General features: G+C 41.5%; 1 protein-coding gene across 1 annotated transcript; it reads right to left on the reverse strand.

The window, feature by feature from the left end:
- Positions 1-7,105: 7,105 nt before the first annotated feature.
- Positions 7,106-16,284, reverse strand: LOC149975361 (uncharacterized). Its single transcript, XM_090209461.1, has 8 exons — positions 15,890-16,284; positions 14,703-14,820; positions 13,289-13,534; positions 12,736-13,200; positions 12,033-12,578; positions 11,626-11,877; positions 7,959-8,093; positions 7,106-7,825 (listed from the first exon to the last, which is right to left on the reverse strand). The coding sequence occupies exons 1-8, from the start codon at positions 16,178-16,180 to the stop codon at positions 7,410-7,412; spliced, it is 2,469 nt and encodes an 822-aa protein (XP_090065587.1). The 5' UTR covers positions 16,181-16,284; the 3' UTR covers positions 7,106-7,409.
- Positions 16,285-23,582: the final 7,298 nt, after the last annotated feature.

Here is a 23,582-nt window from a genome sequence, read left to right on the forward strand (position 1 = left end):
GCTGTTAGAAATGGATACCAATGCATACGCAATGGAATGTGTTATATAACACATTCTATAATGCCTGATGGAGCAGGATACATGGGGAATATACATAAACATGGGGAGTATACATAAACATGGTGAATACCTATACATAAACATGGGGAATATACATAAACATGGGGAATATACATAAACATGGGGAATATACATAAACATGGGGAATATACATAAACATGGGGAATATACATAAACATGGGGAATATACATAAACATGGTGAATATACATAAACATGGGGAATATACATAAACATGGGGAATATACATAAACATGGGGAATATACATAAACATGGAGAATATACATAAACATGGTGAATATACATAAACATGGGGAATACCTATACATAAACATGGTGAATATACATAAACATGGGGAATATACATAAACATGGGGAATATACATAAACATGGGGAATATACATAAACATGGGGAATACCTATACATAAACATGGGGAATATACATAAACATGGGGAATACCTATACATAAACATGGGGAATATACATAAACATGGGGAATATACATAAACATGGGGAATATACATAAACATGGGGAATACCTATACATAAACATGGGGAATATACATAAACATGGGGAATATACATAAACATGGTGAATATACATAAACATGGGGAATATACATAAACATGGGGAATATACATAAACATGGGGAATACCTATACATAAACATGGGGAATATATATAAACATGGGGAATATACATAAACATGGTGAATATACATAAACATGGGGAATATACATAAACATGGGGAATATACATAAACATGGGGAATACCTATACATAAACATGGGGAATATATATAAACATGGGGAATATACATAAACATGGGGAATATACATAAACATGGGGAATATACATAAACATGGGGAATATACATAAACATGGTGAATATACATAAACATGGTGAATATACATAAACATGGGGAATACCTATACATAAACATGGTGAATATATATAAACATGGGGAATATACATAAACATGGGGAATATACATAAACATGGGGAATATACATAAACATGGGGAATATACATAAACATGGGGAATATATATAAACATGGGGAATATACATAAACATGGGGAATATACATAAACATGGGGAATATACATAAACATGGTGAATATACATAAACATGGTGAATATACATAAACATGGGGAATACCTATACATAAACATGGTGAATATATATAAACATGGGGAATATACATAAACATGGGGAATATACATAAACATGGTGAATATACATAAACATGGGGAATATACATAAACATGGGGAATATACATAAACATGGGGAATATACATAAACATGGTGAATATACATAAACATGGTGAATATACATAAACATGGGGAATATACATAAACATGGGGAATATACATAAACATGGGGAATATACATAAACATGGGGAATATACATAAACATGGTGAATATACATAAACATGGTGAATATACATAAACATGGGGAATACCTATACATAAACATGGGGAATATACATAAACATGGGGAATACCTATACATAAACATGGTGAATATACATAAACATGGGGAATACCTATACATTAACATGGTGAATATACATAAACATGGTGAATATACATAAACATGGTGAATATACATAAACATGGGGAATATACATAAACATGGGGAATATACATAAACATGGGGAATACCTATACATAAACATGGGGAATATACATAAACATGGGGAATATACATAAACATGGGGAATATACATAAACATGGAGAATACCTATACATAAACATGGGGAATATACATAAACATGGGGAATATACATAAACATGGTGAATATACATAAACATGGTGAATATACATAAACATGGTGAATATACATAAACATGGGGAATATACATAAACATGGGGAATATACATAAACATGGGGAATACCTATACATAAACATGGGGAATATACATAAACATGGGGAATATACATAAACATGGGGAATATACATAAACATGGAGAATACCTATACATAAACATGGGGAATATACATAAACATGGGGAATATACATAAACATGGTGAATATACATAAACATGGGGAATATACATAAACATGGGGAATACCTATACATAAACATGGGGAATACCTATACATAAACATGGGGAATACCTATACATAAACATGGGGAATACCTATACATAAACATGGGGAATACCTATACATAAACATGGGGAATATACATAAACATGGGGAATATACATAAACATGGGGAATATACATAAACATGGGGAATACCTATACATAAACATGGGGAATATACATAAACATGGGGAATATACATAAACATGGGGAATATACATAAACATGGTGAATATACATAAACATGGGGAATACCTATACATAAACATGGTGAATATACATAAACATGGGGAATATACATAAACATGGGGAATATACATAAACATGGGGAATATACATAAACATGGGGAATATACATAAACATGTGGAATATACATAAACATGGGGAATACCTATATATAAACATGGGGAATATACATAAACATGGGGAATATACATAAACATGGGGAATATACATAAACATGGGGAATATACATAAACATGGGGAATACCTATATATAAACATGGTGAATATACATAAACATGGGGAATATACATAAACATGGGGAATATACATAAACATGGGGAATATACATAAACATGGTGAATATACATAAACATGGTGAATATACATAAACATGGTGAATATACATAAACATGGGGAATACCTATAAATAAACATGGTGAATATACATAAACGTGGGGAATACCTATACATAAACATGGTGAATATACATAAACATGGTGAATATACATAAACATGGGGAATACCTATACATAAACATGGTGAATACCTATACATAAACATGGTGAATATACATAAACATGGTGAATATACATAAACATGGTGAATATACATAAACATGGGGAATACCTATACATAAACATGGGGAATACCTATACATAAACATGGTGAATACCTATACATAAACATGGGGAATATACATAAACATGGTGAATATACATAAACATGGTGAATATACATAAACATGGGGAATACCTATACATAAACATGGGGAATATACATAAACATGGGGAATATACATAAACATGGGGAATACCTATACATAAACATGGTGAATATACATAAACATGGGGAATATACATAAACATGGGGAATATACATAAACATGGGGAATATACATAAACATGGGGAATATACATAAACATGGGGAATACCTATACATAAACATGGTGAATATACATAAACATGGGGAATATACATAAACATGGGGAATATACATAAACATGGTGAATATACATAAACATGGGGAATACCTATACATAAACATGGTGCCACTATGGACCAGGATACATGGGGGATTTTAAGTCTTACCTCCATTAAGAACGGTTTTGATTTCGTCAGCGTTTGGCCTGGGTATGAGAATTTGACCTGAATACGCCAGCTCTCGAGTTTCTGATATGACCGTTAAAACCAAATCTAATCCAGCCTGAAACCCTTTTGTCAGAGGTCCTTGGTATGCCCCTGCCTCTGCCCTACATAGCTCGGTATGAGGGGTCTGATGAGGGGGACAGGGCCAAAGGAAATGGCTGGTCCACAGAGAGAGGGAGTGATGTCAGTGTCTGATTCTGTTGTGGTATTGTTGTACTGTGACCTTTTATAATTATTTTGACTTGGTAACTAATAGCAAGCCATTTCTAGATTTAACCTATCATAGAGGGCAGAGGTTGCCGGGTGAACTGATTCAAATGGCAGCTTGGAGGCAACCCCCATTCCAGTATGTTGTTGTAGTATTGTTGTACTGTGACCTTTTATAATTATTTTGACTTGGTAACCAATAGCAAGCCATTTCTAGATTTAACCTATCATAGAGGGCAGAGGTTGCCGGGTGAACTGATTCAAATGGCAGCTTGGAGGCAACCCCCATTCCAGTATGTTGTTGTAGTATTGTTGTACTGTGACCAACCCCCATTCCAGTATGTTGTTGTGGTATTGTTGTACTGTGACCAACCCCCATTCCAGTATGTTGTTGTAGTATTGTTGTACTGTGACCAACCCCCATTCCAGTATGTTGTTGTAGTATTGTTGTACTGTGACCAACCCCCATTCCAGTATGTTGTTGTGGTATTGTTGTACTGTGACCAACCCCCATTCCAGTATGTTGTTGTGGTATTGTTGTACTGTGACCAACCCCCATTCCAGTATGTTGTTTGTGTATTGTTGTACTGTGACCAACCCCCATACCAGTATGTTGTTGTAGTATTGTTGTACTGTGACCAACCCCCATTCCAGTATGTTGTTGTAGTATTGTTGTACTGTGACCAACCAACGTACCAGTATGTTGTTGTAGTATTGTTGTACTGTGACCAACCCCCATTCCAGTATGTTGTTGTGGTATTGTTGTACTGTGACCAACCCCCATTCCAGTATGTTGTTGTGGTATTGTTGTACTGTGACCAACCCCCATTCCAGTATGTTGTTGTGGTATTGTTGTACTGTGACCAACCCCCATTCCAGTATGTTGTTGTGGTATTGTTGTACTGTGACCAACCCCCATTCCAGTATGTTGTTGTGGTATTGTTGTACTGTGACCAACCCCCATTCCAGTATGTTGTTGTGGTATTGTTGTACTGTGACCAACCCCCATACCAATATGTTGTTGTAGTATTGTTGTACTGTGACCAACCCCCATTCCAGTATGTTGTTGTGGTATTGTTGTACTGTGACCAACCCCCATTCCAGTATGTTGTTTGTGTATTGTTGTACTGTGACCAACCCCCATACCAGTATGTTGTTGTAGTATTGTTGTACTGTGACCAACCCCCATTCCAGTATGTTGTTGTAGTATTGTTGTACTGTGACCAACCCCCATTCCAGTATGTTGTTGTTGTATTGTTGTACTGTGACCAACCCCCATTCCAGTATGTTGTTGTTGTATTGTTGTACTGTGACCAACCCCCATTCCAGTATGTTGTTGTGGTATTGTTGTACTGTGACCAACCCCCATTCCAGTATGTTGTTGTGGTATTGTTGTACTGTGACCAACCCCCATACCAGTATGTTGTTGTAGTATTGTTGTACTGTGACCAATCCCCATTCCAGTATGTTGTTGTGGTATTGTTGTACTGTGACCAACCCCCATTCCAGTATGTTGTTGTGGTATTGTTGTACTGTGACCAACCCCCATACCAGTATGTTGTTGTAGTATTGTTGTACTGTGACCAATCCCCATTCCAGTATGTTGTTGTGGTATTGTTGTACTGTGACCAACCCCCATTCCAGTATGTTGTTTGTGTATTGTTGTACTGTGACCAACCCCCATACCAGTATGTTGTTGTAGTATTGTTGTACTGTGACCAACCCCCATTCCAGTATGTTGTTGTAGTATTGTTGTACTGTGACCAACCCCCATTCCAGTATGTTGTTGTTGTATTGTTGTACTGTGACCAACCCCCATACCAGTATGTTGTTGTAGTATTGTTGTACTGTGACCAACCCCCATTCCAGTATGTTGTTGTGGTATTGTTGTACTGTGACCAACCCCCATTCCAGTATGTTGTTGTGGTATTGTTGTACTGTGACCAACCCCCATACCAGTATGTTGTTGTAGTATTGTTGTACTGTGACCAATCCCCATTCCAGTATGTTGTTGTGGTATTGTTGTACTGTGACCAACCCCCATTCCAGTATGTTGTTTGTGTATTGTTGTACTGTGACCAACCCCCATACCAGTATGTTGTTGTAGTATTGTTGTACTGTGACCAACCCCCATTCCAGTATGTTGTTGTAGTATTGTTGTACTGTGACCAACCCCCATTCCAGTATGTTGTTGTTGTATTGTTGTACTGTGACCAACCCCCATTCCAGTATGTTGTTTGTAGTATTGTTGTACTGTGACCAACCAACGTACCAGTATGTTGTTTGACATTTAGATTTTCTGACCAGGTCAGCATATACAGTATCTCTTTCTGTCATAAATCTGGTATGTTTATTTGAAGAGTTAGCTGGCTAGCTTGTAAAGTGGCGAATTAAAGTAATGTTAGCCTAGCTTTCTCTGTTTAGCTAGTTAAATTAGCTAGTCGTTTAAAAATAAATCTAACTTTTCAAGCCTGCTGTGAAGAGTAAGTTTTACAGTATGTTCTTAACTCGGGTTACATTTAGTATTATTTCATATCAATATTTTTATTCGACCACATATGGAAAATACCAACACGCTATTTTGTTATCATAGTCACTGGAATGGAATTATGTCACAAATGGGGAAATAATTCTGAATAAAAAGATTTGGACTAATTGTCTCCCATTGTGAATGTGTTATGTATTTCTCAGGTCCACCAGCAGCATACTTACGATATCCATTATTATTATTATTATTATTGGTATTATTATTATTATTATTATTATTATTGGTATTATTATTAGTATTATTAGTATTATTATTATTATTATTGGTATTATTATTATTATTGGTATTATTGGTATTATTGTTATTGGTATTATTATTATTATTATTATTATTATTATTATTATTATTATTATTGGTATTATTATTATTATTATTGGTATTATTATTAGTATTATTAGTATTATTAGTATTATTATTGGTATTATTATTATTATTGGTATTATTGGTATTATTGTTATTGGTATTATTATTATTATTATTATTATTATTATTATTATTATTATTATTATTGGTATTATTATTATTATTATTATTATTGGTATTATTATTATTATTGTTATTGGTATTATTATTATTATTATTATTATTATTATTGGTATCATTATTATTATTATTGGTATTATTATTATTGGTATTATTATTGGTATTATTATTATTATTGGTATTATTATTGTTATTATTATTGGTGTTATTATTATTATTATTGGTATTATTATTATTGGTGTTATTATTATTATTATTATTATTGGTGTTATTATTATTATTATTGGTATTATTATTTGACCATACAAACTGAAACAAGACAGCGAAGTGCATACATTTTAATATTAATATCAACTATCTAAGTACCTGTGTAAAAACAAAGTAAACAATAAAGCACTATGTATAGTAGATCATTAGAAAGTAGAACATCAAACATCAACAACAACATCAGTCGTCCATCAACGTCCATTATCATTAGCCAAGATGGCCGCCTTCTGTCTTCAAGCATTTCTCAGAGGAAGAAGAAAATACTCTTGGTTACAGTCGGCAGGATGTCGACAGTAGTTCCTCATCCTTCTTTCCACAATTCCTACCTTTTACATGTGGCCTTGAAGATCTTAACCTCTCCCATCTCAGCCAGCAGGGTGGTGTTGAAGGTGATCCTCTGTCTCTCTACATGTGGCCTTGAAGATCTTAACCTCTCCCATCTCAGCCAGCAGGGTGGTGTTGAAGGTGTTCTTGAAGTCCTCAGTGAATACCAGGTTTGTCTTGAGGCGGACCTTGTTGGCCCAGATCAGAGTGTTTCCTGGACGACAGAAGTATTTCATGGTAACCAACAGCTCCTCTAAGTCGTGGTGATACACCACGTCAGCCGCCAGCACGTAGTCATAGCGATACACTGATCGCGGGTAAGTGCGTTCCACCTCAGGACCCCAGGACAGAGCTGTCACCTCAGGTGTATAGTTAGAGCGCCCTCTGGTGTTTCGGAGCACGTTGTATCTCAGATTACTAAGGACGTCTGGGAGGTCGGTGGCCGTCACCTGGGCACCTGGGGACACATTACATAAGGAGCTTCTTAAGAAGAAGAAGAAGAAAGATGTCTTTTGTAGTCAGTTATCACCAGATACAGCAGATACCACAGGATTAGAGTCTAAAACTCAAAGGTAATCAGTAAGACTTACCCAGTAGACTGGCGACGATAGACACTAATCCTGTCCCTGATCCCAGTTCCAAAACCTGCTTTCCTTTCAGATCTATCACATCAGTATTGGTCTCCAGGTAGTTACATAGAGCCAATGCCTGCAGGGGAGCAAATACATTATATTACTATGTGTAGCCTATCACCACCTAGTGGTCCATCACGTGTTGCAGGTAGGACGTTTATAGAAGTCCACCACTAGGTGGCAGTAGTCCATTTGTCTGTTTCCCTGTAGAAGAGCAATCTGAATAGGAAGGCCAGAAGACACCTGTTGTTCCATGTGAGTGTTTGGTGCATTGATTTATCCTGCCAACTACTTCAAATGTAGTGATTTATCCTGCCAACTACTTCAAATGTAGTGATTTATCCTGCCGACAACGCCAAATGTAGTGATTTATCCTGCCGACAACGCCAAATGTAGTGATTTATCCTACCGACAACGCCAAATGTAGTGATTTATCCTGCCGACAACGCCAAATGTAGTGATTTATCCTGCCGACAACGCCAAATGTAGTGATTTATCCTACCGACAACGCCAAATGTAGTGATTTATCCTGCCGACATTCCAAATGTAGTGATTTATCCTGCCGACAACGCCAAATGTAGTGATTTATCCTGCCGACAACGCCAAATGTAGTGATTTATCCTGCCGACAACTCCAAATGTAGTGATTTATCCTGCCAACTACTTCAAATGTAGTGATTTATCCTGCCAACTACTTCAAATGTAGTGATTTATCCTGCCGACAACGCCAAATGTAGTGATTTATCCTGTCGACAACTCCAAATGTAGTGATTTATCCTGCCGACAACTCCAAATGTAGTGATTTATCCTGCCGACAACTCCAAATGTAGTGATTTATCCTGTCGACAACTCCAAATGTAGTGATTTATCCTGCCGACAACGCCAAATGTAGTGATTTATCCTGTCGACAACTCCAAATGTAGTGATTTATCCTGCCGACAACTATCCTGCCGACAACTATCCTGCCGACAACGCCAAATGTAGTGATTTATCCTGCCGACAACTCCAAATGTAGTGATTTATCCTGCCGACAACTATCCTGCCGACAACTATCCTGCCGACAACGCCAAATGTAGTGATTTATCCTGCCGACAACTATCCTGCCGACAACGCCAAATGTAGTGATTTATCCTGCCGACAACGCCAAATGTAGTGATTTATCTTCCCGACAACGCCAAATGTAGTGATTTATCCTGCCGACAACTATCCTGCCGACAACTATCCTGCCGACAACGCCAAATGTAGTGATTTATCCTGCCGACAACTATCCTGCCGACAACGCCAAATGTAGTGATTTATCCTGCCGACAACGCCAAATGTAGTGATTTATCTTCCCGACAACGCCAAATGTAGTGATTTATCCTGCCGACATTCCAAATGTAGTGATTTATCCTGCTGACAACGCCAAATGTAGTGATTTATCCTGCCGACATTCCAAATGTAGTGATTTATCCTGCTGACAACGCCAAATGTAGTGATTTATCCTGCTGACAACGCCAAATGTAGTGATTTATCCTGCCGACAACGCCAAATGTAGTGATTTATCCTGCCGACTATGCCAAATGTAGTGATTTATCCTGCCGACAACTCCAAATGTAGTGATTTATCCTGCCGACAACTATCCTGCCGACAACTATCCTGCCGACAACGCCAAATGTAGTGATTTATCCTGCCGACAACTATCCTGCCGACAACGCCAAATGTAGTGATTTATCCTGTCGACAACGCCAAATGTAGTGATTTATCCTGCCGACAACGCCAAATGTAGTGATTTATCCTACCGACAACGCCAAATGTAGTGATTTATCCTGCCGACAACTCCAAATGTAGTGATTTATCCTGCCGACAACGCCAAATGTAGTGATTTATCCTGCCGACTACGCCAAATGTAGTGATTTATCCTGCCGACAACTCCAAATGTAGTGATTTATCCTGCCGACAACTCCAAATGTAGTGATTTATCCTGCCGACAACTCCAAATGTAGTGATTTATCTTCCCGACAACTCCAAATGTAGTGATTTATCCTGTCGACATTCCAAATGTAGTGATTTATCCTGCCGACAACTTCAAATGTAGTGATTTATCCTGCCGACAACGCCAAATGTAGTGATTTATCCTGCCGACAACGCCAAATGTAGTGATTTATCCTGCCGACAACGCCAAATGTAGTGATTTATCCTGCCGACAACGCCAAATGTAGTGATTTATCCTGCCGACAACTTCAAATGTAGTGATTTATCCTGCCGACAACTCCAAATGTAGTGATTTATCCTGCCGACAACGCCAAATGTAGTGATTTATCCTGCCGACAACGCCAAATGTAGTGATTTATCCTGCCGACAACGCCAAATGTAGTGATTTATCCTGCCGACAACGCCAAATGTAGTGATTTATCCTGCCGACAACTTCAAATGTAGTGATTTATCCTGCCGACAACTCCAAATGTAGTGATTTATCCTGCCGACAACGCCAAATGTAGTGATTTATCCTGCCGACAACGCCAAATGTAGTGATTTATCCTGCCGACAACGCCAAATGTAGTGATTTATCCTGTCGACAACGCCAAATGTAGTGATTTATCCTGTCGACAACGCCAAATGTAGTGATTTATCCTGCCGACAACGCCAAATGTAGTGATTTATCCTGCCGACAACGCCAAATGTAGTGATTTATCCTGCCGACATTCCAAATGTAGTGATTTATCTTCCCGACAACGCCAAATGTAGTGATTTATCCTGCCGACAACGCCAAATGTAGGGATTTATCTTCCCGACAACGCCAAATGTAGTGATTTATCCTGCCGACAACGCCAAATGTAGTGATTTATCCTGCCGACATTCCAAATGTAGTGATTTATCCTGTCGACAACGCCAAATGTAGTGATTTATCCTGCCGACAACGCCAAATGTAGTGATTTATCCTGCCGACAACGCCAAATGTAGTGATTTATCCTCCCGACAACGCCAAATGTAGTGATTTATCCTGCCGACAACGCCAAATGTAGTGATTTATCCTCCCGACAACGCCAAATGTAGTGGTTTATCCTCCCGACAACGCCAAATGTAGTGATTTATCCTGCCGACAACGCCAAATGTAGTGATTTATCCTGCCGACAACGCCAAATGTAGTGATTTATCTTCCCGACAACGCCAAATGTAGTGGTTTATCCTCCCGACAACGCCAAATGTAGTGATTTATCTTCCCGACAACGCCAAATGTAGTGATTTATCCTGCCGACAACTCCAAATGTAGTGATTTATCCTGCCGACAACACCAAATGTAGTGATTTATCCTGCCGACAACTCCAAATGTAGTGATTTATCCTGCCGACAACGCCAAATGTAGTGATTTATCCTGCCGACAACGCCAAATGTAGTGATTTATCCTGCCGACAACTATCCTGCCGACAACTATCCTGCCGACAACGCCAAATGTAGTGATTTATCCTGCCGACAACTCCAAATGTAGTGATTTATCCTGCCGACAACTATCCTGCCGACAACACCAAATGTAGTGATTTATCCTGCCGACAACTCCAAATGTAGTGATTTATCCTGCCGACAACGCCAAATGTAGTGATTTATCCTGCCGACAACGCCAAATGTAGTGATTTATCCTGCCGACAACGCCAAATGTAGTGATTTATCCTGCCGACAACTATCCTGCCGACAACTATCCTGCCGACAACGCCAAATGTAGTGTAGAACTGTACTCACTGCTGGCCATATCACTCCGCCATGGGAGTCCATTGCCTCAACGATGTTGATTTTGTGCCCAGCATAGAAGTAGACCTCTCTGTCCAGTCGTATCCAGGGGACGTGGGTATTATCCAGCTGGGCATCTCCTGTATTCTTGGTTTCCTTGGTGTCCAGCTCCTCTACACAGGAATGGAACAAACCACTCATTCACATTCTAATGGGGATGGATCATACCATTTCTATTTCCTGGGTGTGTACTGTCGATGGTAGACTTGTGTTGTTGAATGATTGAGTCTGAGTATCTAGGCATTAAAAAACGATGTCAACGACTCACCGATAATGTCTTCGTCAGTCGCTTCGGTGCTACAGCGGGAGTTAGTGTTTTCTGCGTCATCATCATCATCATCCTCATATCCTTCATCACTATGTTCCAACGTCTGTTTCTCCCATGCTTGGCTACTGCCATCACCTGCATCAGCTTCCTCCTCCTCCTCCAAACTGTTGTCTTGTTCCTCTGACCTTTTATCTGCCTCCACAACAAACTGTTCGACCCAGACCGGTCTCTCCTCCCGTTGGACATTTGAGTCCTGAGTGTCTGCCTCCACAACAAACTGTTCGACCCAGACCGGTCTCTCCTCCCGTTGGACATTTGAGTCCTGAGTGTCTGCCTCCTCAACAAACTGTTCGACCCAGACCGGTCTCTCCTCCCGTTGGACATTTGAGTCCTGAGTGTCTGCCTCCACAACAAACTGTTTGACCCAGACCTGTCTCTCCTCCCGTTGGACATTTGAGTCCTGAGTGTCTGCCTCCACAACAAACTGTTCGACCCAAACCGGTCTCTCCTCCCGTTGGACATTTGAGTCCTGAGTGTCTGCCTCCTCTGCACAAGAAACACAAAGAAGACCACAAGAGTGAAGAGTAGCTGCTGCATGTGCAGTAGCTAATGGGGATCCTAATAAACTAAACTAATTCAACAACACAATGAGATCAGCTCCTGGCCTTTTAGAACTTATATTTACATTAGGTTGAATGCTCACCAAGACCCTCAAGCTCTGATTCGGAGGTAGAACGTGAGCCAGCAGAATTCTGCTGCTCTTCATCGTCTCTGCAATCTTGAGAGTCTTCCTGGTTTTCTCTGTCCTTGTTCTCCTCTTTCAGTCCCTCCTTCTGCATCGCGTTTTCTTCCTCATTCTCAGTTGTTTGATCTGCTTCAAACTCTTCCTCCTTTTCCTCTAAACCATTTCCCTCCACCTGTAAACAGACATGTTCTTCCTCCTCCTCTTCCTGTTGTTTTCCTGGGACCAGCTCTGGTTCCTCCTCCTCTTCCTGTTGTTTTCCTGGGTCTAGCTCTGGTTTCTCCTCTGTTTCTCGACACGTGCCCATGAATATGTTTACTTCTCCAATCTCAGCCAGCAGTGTGGTGTTGAAGGTGTTCTGGAAGTTCTCTGTGAAGCTCAGGTCTGTCTTGAGGCGGACCTTGTTGGCCCAGATCAGAGTGGTTCCTGAGGACCACATTAGAAATAAGCGTCATTTAATGCTTTCAAGTGTTATATTCTGGGATTCTTTAAACAGTTCAATCAATCAATCAACCTGGACGGCAGAAGTATCTCATGGTGAACAGCAGCTCTTCCAGGTAGTCATGGTGATACACCACGTCAGCCGCCAGCACGTAGTCATAGCGATAGACAGATCTGGGGTAGATGCGTTCCACGTCAGGACCCCAGGACAGAGCTGCAGCTTGGGGAGTGTTCCTACAACGCCCTCTTGTGTTACGGAGCAGGTTGGCTCTCAGGTTACCTATGATCTCTGGTAGGTCTGTAGCTGTGATCCAGGCACCTGGGGACAGGAAGCACTCTGTTATTCAACTAACAGACACACAGGTGGCCAGTACCAAATCAAACCCTAGCCACTAGTTGTCTAGTGCTGAGGACACTTCATGCAGATCTGAAAAGGTTGGATAGGTGTAAGTGGTATAGAATGCCGGGACCTCCTCCACTTAGCTAGCCACATTGATAGGACCTCCACCTTGCAATCCACCTTGCTAGCCACCTTGATAGGACTTCCTCCACCTTGCAAGTCACCTTGGTAGAACCTCCTCCACCTTGCTAGCCACCTTGATAGGACCTCTTCCACCTTGCTAGCCACCTTGATAGGACCTCCTCCACCTTGATAGGACCTCCTCCACCTAGCTAGGGCCTCCTCCACCTTGATAGGACCTCCACCTTGATAGGACCTCCTCCACCTAGCTAGGGCCTCCTCCACCTTGATAGGAGCTCCTCCACCTTGATAGGACCTCTTTCACCTTTCTAACCACCATGATAGGACCTGCTCCACCTTGCTAGCCACCTTGCTAGGACCTCCTCCACCTTCCTAGCCACCTTGCTAGGGCCCCCTCCACCTTGCTAGCCACCTTGCTAGGACCTCCTCCACCTTGCTAGCCACCTTGATAGGAACTCCTCCACCTTCCTAGCCACCTTGATAGGACCTCCTCCACCTTCCTAGCCACCTTGCTAGGGCCTCCTCCACCTTCCTAGCCACTTTGACAGGACCTCCTCCACCTTGATAGGACCTCCTCCACCTTGCTAGCCACCTTGATAGGACCTCCTCCACCTTCCTAGCCACCTTGCTAGGGCCTCCTCCACCTTGCTAGCCACCTTGACAGGACCTCCTCCACCTTGATAGGACCTCCTCCACCTTGCTAGCCACCTTGATAGGACCTCCTTCACCTTCCTAGCCACCTTGATAGGACCTCCTCCACCTTGCTAGCCACCTTGATAGGACCTCCTCCACCTTGATAGGACCTCCTCCACCTTGATAGGACCTCCTCCACCTAGCTAGGGCCTCCTCCACCTTGCTAGGACCTCCTCCACCTTGCTAGGGCCTCCTCCACCTTGCTAGCCACCTTGATAGGACCTCCTCCACCATGATAGGCTATGTATAAATTTCACCATATTACTTACACCTCTCTGATCTTCTCAGATGTACATTTAATGCCCAGACTCACCTAGGAGTGTGGCTACAATAGACACTAGGCCAGGACCTGCTCCTAGCTCCAGCACTGCCTTGTCCACCAGGTTCAACTGCTCAACGTTGGTCTCTAGGTAGTGACACAGAGCCAACGCCTGCAGGCAACCAGAGTTACTATAGAAACCATCATTATAGTTGTTAGAACTTCAACCATAGTTACTGTAGAAACCATAATTTTAGTTGTTAGAACTTCAACCATAGTTACTAGAGAAACCATTATTATAGTTGTTAGAACTTCAACCATAGTTACTATAGAAACCATCATTATAGTTGTTAGAACTTCAACCATAGTTACTATAGAAACCATCATTTTAGTTGTTAGAACTTCAACCATAGTTACTATAGAAACCATGATTATAGTTGTTAGAACTTCAACCATAGTTACTATAGAAACCATCATTTTAGTTGTTAGAACTTTAACCATAGTTACTATAGAAACCATCATTATAGTTGTTAGAACTTCAACCATAGTTACTATAGAAACCATTATTATTGTTGTTAGATCTTCAACCATAGTTACTATAGAAAACATCATTATAGTTGTTAGAACTTCATCCACAGTTACTATAGAAACCATCATTATAGTTGTTAGAACTTCAACCACCGTTACTATAGAAGCCATTATTATAGTTGTTAGAACTTCATCCATAGTTACTATAGAAACCATCATTATAGTTGTTAGAACTTCAACCACCGTTACTATAGAAGCCATTATTATAGTTGTTAGAACTTCATCCATAGTTACTATAGAAACCATCATTATAGTTGTTAGAACTTCAACCATTGTTACTATAGAAACCATCATTATAGTTGTTAGAACTTCATCCATAGTTACGTTAGAAACCATCATTATAGTTGTTAGAACTTCAACCATTGTTACTATAGAAACCATCATTATAGTTGGTAGAACTTCAACCATAGTTACTATAGAAACCATCATTATAGTTGGTAGAACTTCATAAATCACCATCCTCATCACCACCATCAATCATCATCCATCATATTAATTCATCGTTATCCTACATCCATCCATGAATGTCATGTTAAATAGTAGACTGACTCACTGCTATCATTGTTATCTATGAATGTCATGTTAAATAGTAGACTGACTCACTGCTATCATTGTTATCTATGAATGCCATGTTAAATAGTAGACTGACTCACCGCTGGCCAGATGACAGCACCGTAAGAGTCCAAGGCCTCAAAGATGCTGATCTCCTCTCCTACGTAGCAAAACACCTCTTTACCAAACGTGGAGTAGGTAGTGGGGGCCCAGGCCTGCTCCTTCTGCTGCTGGGGTTCAGTCTTCTTGGCTTTGTCATCTGATTCCTCCTCACCGTCTATCACTGTTGTCTCGCTATCATCTTTCTCATCTTCATCTTTCTCCTCCTCCTCCTCTACTGTAATGAAAGCAGTGTCCTTCTCATCTTTGTGATTTGTGCCTAAAGGATCCATAAAAATCTGAAATACGATTTTACTCCAACTGCACTGATGTTGAAATGACAAGTTAGCTACTAATGGTACAGCCAGCACTCTCTTCAGGCTCAGTCTCTCCCACACTTTGTAAAACCCAAGTCCAACACTTGCGTTTTTATCTCTCTCCCCCTCTCTCTAACTTCACCCCTCCCCGGACCATGTTTGGTAACAACATATTTTTCCCCACTTACAGTCTGTCAAAGCTAAGTACTGTAATGAAATCCTGACCCCCTTAGACACCCTTCCACAGCCCTCGTTCCCCATATGGACCGCCTCACAGCGGAGTTGACGAGAGAGCAGAAACAGCCGCTTTTTAAAACCCTTTATCAAACCAAAAAACCATCACCTACCTACTGCAGTCCTTGGTTTTATTTGGTCAGCGGGGTTTTTGGGGGTCAACCCTCCACCTTTCTGTCTTGGTTTTCCATCTCGTACTCAACGAATCAATCATTAATGAAGGCTTTTTCTCTTCTTCTTGGTGAAGATCGTTCTAACTGAATCTTAGGAAGTCTTAGAGTCGAGGTTTTAAGACTTTATCTGAATCCTCCTGGGTCGTCTCAGAGTCGAGGTTTTAAGACTTTATCAGAATCCTCCTGGGTCGTCTTAGAGTCGAGGTTTTAAGACTTTATCAGAATCCTCCTGGGTCGTCTTAGAGTCGAGGTTTTAAGACTGATCAGAATCCTGCTGGGTCGTCTCAGAGTCGAGGTTTTAAGACTGATCAGAATCCTGCTGGGTCGTCTCAGAGTCGAGGTTTTAAGACTGATCAGAATCCTGCTGGGTCGTCTCAGAGTCAAGGTTTTAAGACTGATCAGAATCCTGCTGGGTCGTCTCAGAGTCAAGGTTTTAAGACTGATCAGAATCCTGCTGGGTCGTCTCAGAGTCGAGGTTTTAAGACTGATCAGAATCCTGCTGGGTCGTCTCAGAGTCGAGGTTTTAAGACTGATCAGAATCCTGCTGGGTCATCTCAGAGTCGAGGTTTTAAGACTTTATCTGAATCCTCCTAGGTCGTCTCAGAGTCGAGGTTTTAAGACTGATCAGAATCCTGCTGGGTCGTCTCAGAGTCAAGGTTTTAAGACTGATCAAAATCCTGCTGGGTCGTCTCAGAGTCGAGGTTTTAAGACTTTATCTGAATCCTCCTGGGTCGTCTCAGAGTCAAGGTTTTAAGACTGATCAGAATCCTGCTGGGTCGTCTCAGAGTCGAGGTTTTAAGACTTTATCAGAATCCTCCTGGGTCGTCTCAGAGTCAAGGTTTTAAGACTGATCAGAATCTTGCTGGGTCGTCTCAGAGTCGAGGTTTTAAGACTGATCAGAATCCTGCTGGGTCGTCTCAGAGTCTAGGTTTTAAGACTGATCAGAATCCTGCTGGGTCGTCACAGAGTCGAGGTTTTAAGACTATCTGAATCCTCCTGGGTCGTCACAGAGTCAAGGTTTTAAGACTGATCAGAATCCTGCTGGGTCGTCTCAGAGTCGAGGTTTTAAGACTGATCAGAATCCTCCTGGGTCGTCTCATAGTCGAGGTTTTAAGACTGATCAGAATCCTCCTGGGTCGTCTCAGAGTCGAGGTTTTAAGACTGATCAGAATCCTCCTGGGTCGTCTCAGAGTCAAGGTTTTAAGACTATGAGAGTCAGAATCCTTCATCACACCAACCCAACTCTATATTTAGAGATGGAACCATCTGAAACACACACAAACACATTTTAGATTTAAACAAACAATATCTAAATCGCCGTAAACTGTCAACTCCATCTCCCTGATATACTAAGATAGGATATGAATTTTGGTTCAAATATGTTTATTTTAATTAGGTTTTAGAGTCATGAAGCAACTGAGGACAGGGGCTGAAATAAACACCAGCCACCAGCCAAATGTGGGTAGATTTTGGCAATGGCGGGTAAAGATGTTTATTTCATCAGTCACATTGGCGGGTGGTTAGAGGTCAGGGGTCAGGGCTACACAGTGCCAGCATTCCCACTCGCATTTGCAAATTAAAATAAAGTTAAAAGTCAAGTATGAGCACATTTATGGCAAAAAATGTATTGCAGTAGCCGTTTTCAATTGATTTCTGCTTTTTTTTCATAGCTGGTAATCACACAAAGAATTAGGAAACCTATAGCCCTCCTCGTGCAGCAACACTGCCTGGTTTGTGGGCTATGAGCAGCTGTGAGCACTGTGAGTGAAGTGCTGAAAGACTGATTTTTTTATAGAAGCGCTGCCACAGGCAGAGACGTTGCTCTAATTTACTTGAAAGTGTTTATCTTGACTTGTTCACAAGCCAGGTTGTTTTTCAATGTTTCAGTTTGTTTCAATTGCTGGCAAAGAGAAGTCAGTTTAGGTTTAGGTCTGATGAAACCAGGCAGGGAAAGTTAGCTTGTCCGTGGTGGTCGGTGAACTCTCAATCGTCTGGCCCGCAACACCTGCGTGGTATTGAACGTGGTAAAAGTCGATATCCACGTTTATAAACACTGGGTTGCTACAGTTATTGTTATTTGTGGTTGAGAAGATAATATTTTTTTCTATGAGAGGGGTGTGTGAAAATATTTTTTACGTTGGGGGGGAGGGGGGACAAAAAAAAAATGTATGACACCCCCCCCCTCCCCCAATGCATTTCGAACTGTCCCTTAGTTGCTATTTGATGATATTTTTGTAAAATTAGAAGGCGGTTCCTTTACATGTGTGATAGTGATAGCTGATACTTTGGTTTATCAAAATACACAATTTATCAAATGTTGTTAATTATTACGAACAATATTTGTGATTTTTGTTTTGTTGATTGTCCCGTCTTTCAAGAATCCCTGAAGTAATACAAATAGATTGGTGTCAACATCAGGGGTTGGAACTGGTTCAGGGAACAGATCCAAAAAAAAGAAAATAATGAACATTTTCAAGGAACAGAAATGGAACATGGAACAAAAGTTATCCATACTGTTCCGGAACAGAATCGTTATTTTCAAAGCATTGGAACATGTTTAGGCTACCTGCCCCTCCCCCCTCCAAAGCATAGGCTACTGTCCTGACATTATAATGATTATTCAGACGATAGGGTGAGAGATGTTTTTATTGGTTACAGAAGAATGGATTCACTTTTACAAAGCCAGTTAAGGATACCATTGGCCAAGTTATCACGTTGAATGTATTAACTACAAAAAGGTAAGATGTGTTTTTAATTCGGGTGCCGCTCCGTACGGGAGTTGTAGCGATGAGACAAGATAGTAACTTCTAACAATTGGACACCACGAAATTGGGGAGAAAAAGGGGGTAAAAAAAAAAGGACCAGCGGAAGCATCCGGAGCCCCAGGACCAGCGGAAGCATCCGGAGCCCCAGGACCAGCGGAAGCATCCGGAGCCCCAGGACCAGCGGAAACATCCGGAGCCCCAGGACCAGCGGAAGTATCCGGAGCCCCAGGACCAGCGGAAGTATCCGGAGCCCCAGGACCAGCGGAAGCATCCGGAGCCCCAGGACCAGCGGAAGCATCCGGAGCCCCAGGACCAGCGGAAGCATCCGGAGCCCCAGGACCAGCAGAAGCATCCGGAGCCCCAGGACCAGCGGAAGCATCCGGAGCCCCAGGACCAGCGAAGCATCCGGAGCTCCAGGACCAGCGGAAGCATCCGGAGCCCCAGGACCAGCGGAAGCATCCGGAGCCCCAGGACCAGCGGAAGCATCCGGAGCCCCAGGACCAGCGGAAGCTTCCGGATCTCCAGGACCAGCGGAAGCAGAACAGCCCCAGGACCAGCGAAAGCTTCCAGAGCCCCAGGACCAGCGAAAGCTTCCGGAGCCCCAGGACCAGCGGAAGCATCAAGAGCCCCAGGACCAGCGGAAGCGTCCGGAGCCCCAGGACCAGCGGAAGCGTCCGGAGCCCCAGGACCAGCGGAAGCATCCGGAGCCCCAGGACCAGCGGAAGCTTCCGGAGCCCCAGGACCAGCGGAAGCAGAACGGCCCCCATAACATCAAAAATCCACCACCATATTCCACAGTAGGTAATGGGGTTATTCTCTGCATATGCATCATTCTTTCGAAGCCAAACCCATCGATGGTGTGTGTGGATCTTTACAGTAGTCGGTTGTTTTCAATGAAGAGCCTTTTGACACAGAGGAGTTGTTTAATTGTTGATTTGGAGGCATGGTGAAGACGGCCCTTGGATTTTTCTTTGCTTCCAGAACCATATTCCTTACTGTGGGGACAAGATACACATGCTTCCAATACCAGGCAGGTTTACCACTGTACCAATACCAGGCAGGTTTACCACTGTACCAATACCAGGCAGGTTTACCACTGTACCAATACCAGGCAGGTTTACCACTGTACCAATACCAGGCAGGTTTACCACTGTACCAATACCAGGCAGGTTTACCACTGTACCAATACCAGGCAGGTTTACCACTGTACCAATACCAGGCAGGTTTACCACTGTTCCAATACCAGGCAGGTTTACCACTGTACCAATACCAGGCAGGTTTACCACTGTACCAATACCAGGCAGGTTTACCACTGTTCCAATACCAGGCAGGTTTACCACTGTACCAATACCAGGCAGGTTTACCACTGTACCAATACCAGGCAGGTTTACCACTGTATCAATACCAGGCAGGTTTACCACTGTACCAATACCAGGCAGGTTTACCACTGTACCAATACCAGGCAGGTTTACCACTGTATCAACACCAGGCAGGTTTACCACTGTACCAATACCAGGCAGGTTTACCACTGTACCAATACCAGGCAGGTTTACCACTGTACCAATACCAGGCAGGTTTACCACTGTACCAATACCAGGCAGGTTTACCACTGTATCAATACCAGGCAGGTTTACCACTGTACCAATACCAGGCAGGTTTACCACTGTACCAATACCAGGCAGGTTTACCACTGTACCAATACCAGGCAGGTTTACCACTGTACCAATACCAGGCAGGTTTACCACTGTACCAATACCAGGCAGGTTTACCACTGTATCAATACCAGGCAGGTTTACCACTGTATCAATACCAGGCAGGTTTACCACTGTTCTGAGGGGTTTAAAATGTATCAATACCAGGCAGGTTTACCAAGTACCAATACCAGGCAGGTTTACCACTGTATCAATACCAGGCAGGTTTACCACTGTACCAATACCAGGCAGGTTTACCACTGTACCAATACCAGGCAGGTTTACCACTGTACCAATACCAGGCAGGTTTACCACTGTACCAATACCAGGCAGGTTTACCACTGTATCAATACCAGGCAGGTTTACCACTGTTCTGAGGGGTTTAAAACATATTCATTGTTTCCCTAAGTGGTATATTTAATTATTCACAATTTTTTGTGAAAACCAGGTAATGACATCATAATGTGTCTCTTTTTGGTTGTGAGCTATTGGTGTTTTCCCATGTTGATGGTGACGAAGGGATTTGACACACGTGTATACCTCATTGTTTTACCTCATTGTTTTACCTCATTGTTTTACCTCATTGTTTTACCTCATTGTTTTACCCCTTTGTTTTACCCCATTGTTATACCCCAGTGTTTTACCCCAGTGTTTTACCCCATTGTTTTACCCCAGTGTTTTACCCCATTGTTTTACCCCAGTGTATACCTCATTGTTTTACCTCATTGTTTTACCTCATTGTTTTACCCCATTGTTTTACCTCATTGTTTTACCCCATTGTTTTACCTCATTGTTTTACCCATTGTTTTACCTCATTGTTTTACCTCATTGTTTTACCCCATTGTTATACCCCAGTGTTTTACCCCAGTGTTTTACCCCATTGTTTTACCCCAGTGTTTTACCCCATTGTTTTACCCCATTGTTTTACCCCAGTGTTTTACCTAATTGTTTTACCTCATTGTTTTACCCCATTGTTTTACCTCATTGTTTTACCCCATTGTTTTACCTCATTGTTTTACCTCATTGTTTTACCCCATTGTTTTACCTCATTGTTTTACCTCATTGTTTTACCCCATTGTTTTACCTCATTGTTTTACCCCATTGTTTTACCTCATTGTTTTACCCCATTGTTTTACCTCATTGTTTTACCCCATTGTTTTACCCCATTGTTTTACCTCATTGTTTTACCCCATTGTTTTACCTCATTGTTTTACCCCAGTGTTTTACCCCATTGTTTTACCCCATTGTTTTACCTCATTGTTTTACCCCAGTGTTTTACCCCATTGTTTTACCCCATTGTTTTACCTCATTGTTTTACCCCAGTGTTTTACCCCATTGTTTTACCCCATTGTTTTACCTCATTGTTTTACCCCAGTGTTTTACCCCATTGTTTTACCTCATTGTTTTACCCCATTGTTTTACCTCATTGTTTTACCCCATTGTTTTACCTCATTGTTTTACCCCATTGTTTTACCTCATTGTTTTACCCCATTGTTTTACCCCATTGTTTTACCTCATTGTTTTACCCCATTGTTTTACCTCATTGTTTTACCCCATTGTTTTACCTCATTGTTTTACCCCAGTGTTTTACCCCATTGTTTTACCCCATTGTTTTACCTCATTGTTTTACCCCAGTGTTTTAGCCCATTGTTTTACCTCATTGTTTTACCCCAGTGTTTTACCTCATTGTTTTACCTCATTGTTTTACCCCAGTGTTTTACCTCATTGTTTTACCTCATTGTTTTACCCCATTGTTTTACCTCATTGTTTTACCCCATTGTTTTACCTCATTGTTTTACCCCATTGTTTTACCTCATTGTTTTACCCCATTGTTTTACCCCATTGTTTTACCTCATTGTTTTACCCCATTGTTTTACCTCATTGTTTTACCCCATTGTTTTACCTCATTGTTTTACCCCAGTGTTTTACCCCATTGTTTTACCCCATTGTTTTACCTCATTGTTTTACCCCAGTGTTTTACCCCATTGTTTTACCCCATTGTTTTACCTCATTGTTTTACCCCAGTGTTTTACCCCATTGTTTTACCCCAGTGACGCAGGAAGCCATGGAAGGACACAATACAGTCCCTTAAACCGAGATGAACTGAGAAACGTAGAATGTGAATAGAATTTCCCTTTTTTTTTTTTGTGCATTCGATATAGCTCAGTATTTGTAATTTATTTTATACAGTCTTTTTTGCTCATCTCAAAGGGTGCCAATAATTTCAGACCTTACTCTGAGTGTATAAAACCGGAGGAACACCTTCCTGGTATTGAGTTGTTCCTCCCACCCTCCTTTTGCCCCCAGAACAGCCTCATCGGGGCCATGGACTCTACAAGGTGTGGAAAGCGTTCCACAGGGATGCTGGTCTAATGTTGACTGCAAGGCTTCCTACTGTTGTGTCCAGTTGGCTGGATGTCCTTTGGGTGGGAGACAATTATTGGTACACATTGGAAACTGTTGAGCGTGAAAAACCCAGCAGCGTTGCAGTTCTTGACACACACAAACCGCTGTC

This window comes from Oncorhynchus mykiss, chromosome 18, assembly GCF_057628025.1.
Source record: "Oncorhynchus mykiss isolate SJ-2025 chromosome 18, ASM5762802v1, whole genome shotgun sequence".
In the NCBI taxonomy this organism is placed as follows: Eukaryota; Metazoa; Chordata; class Actinopteri; order Salmoniformes; family Salmonidae; genus Oncorhynchus; species Oncorhynchus mykiss.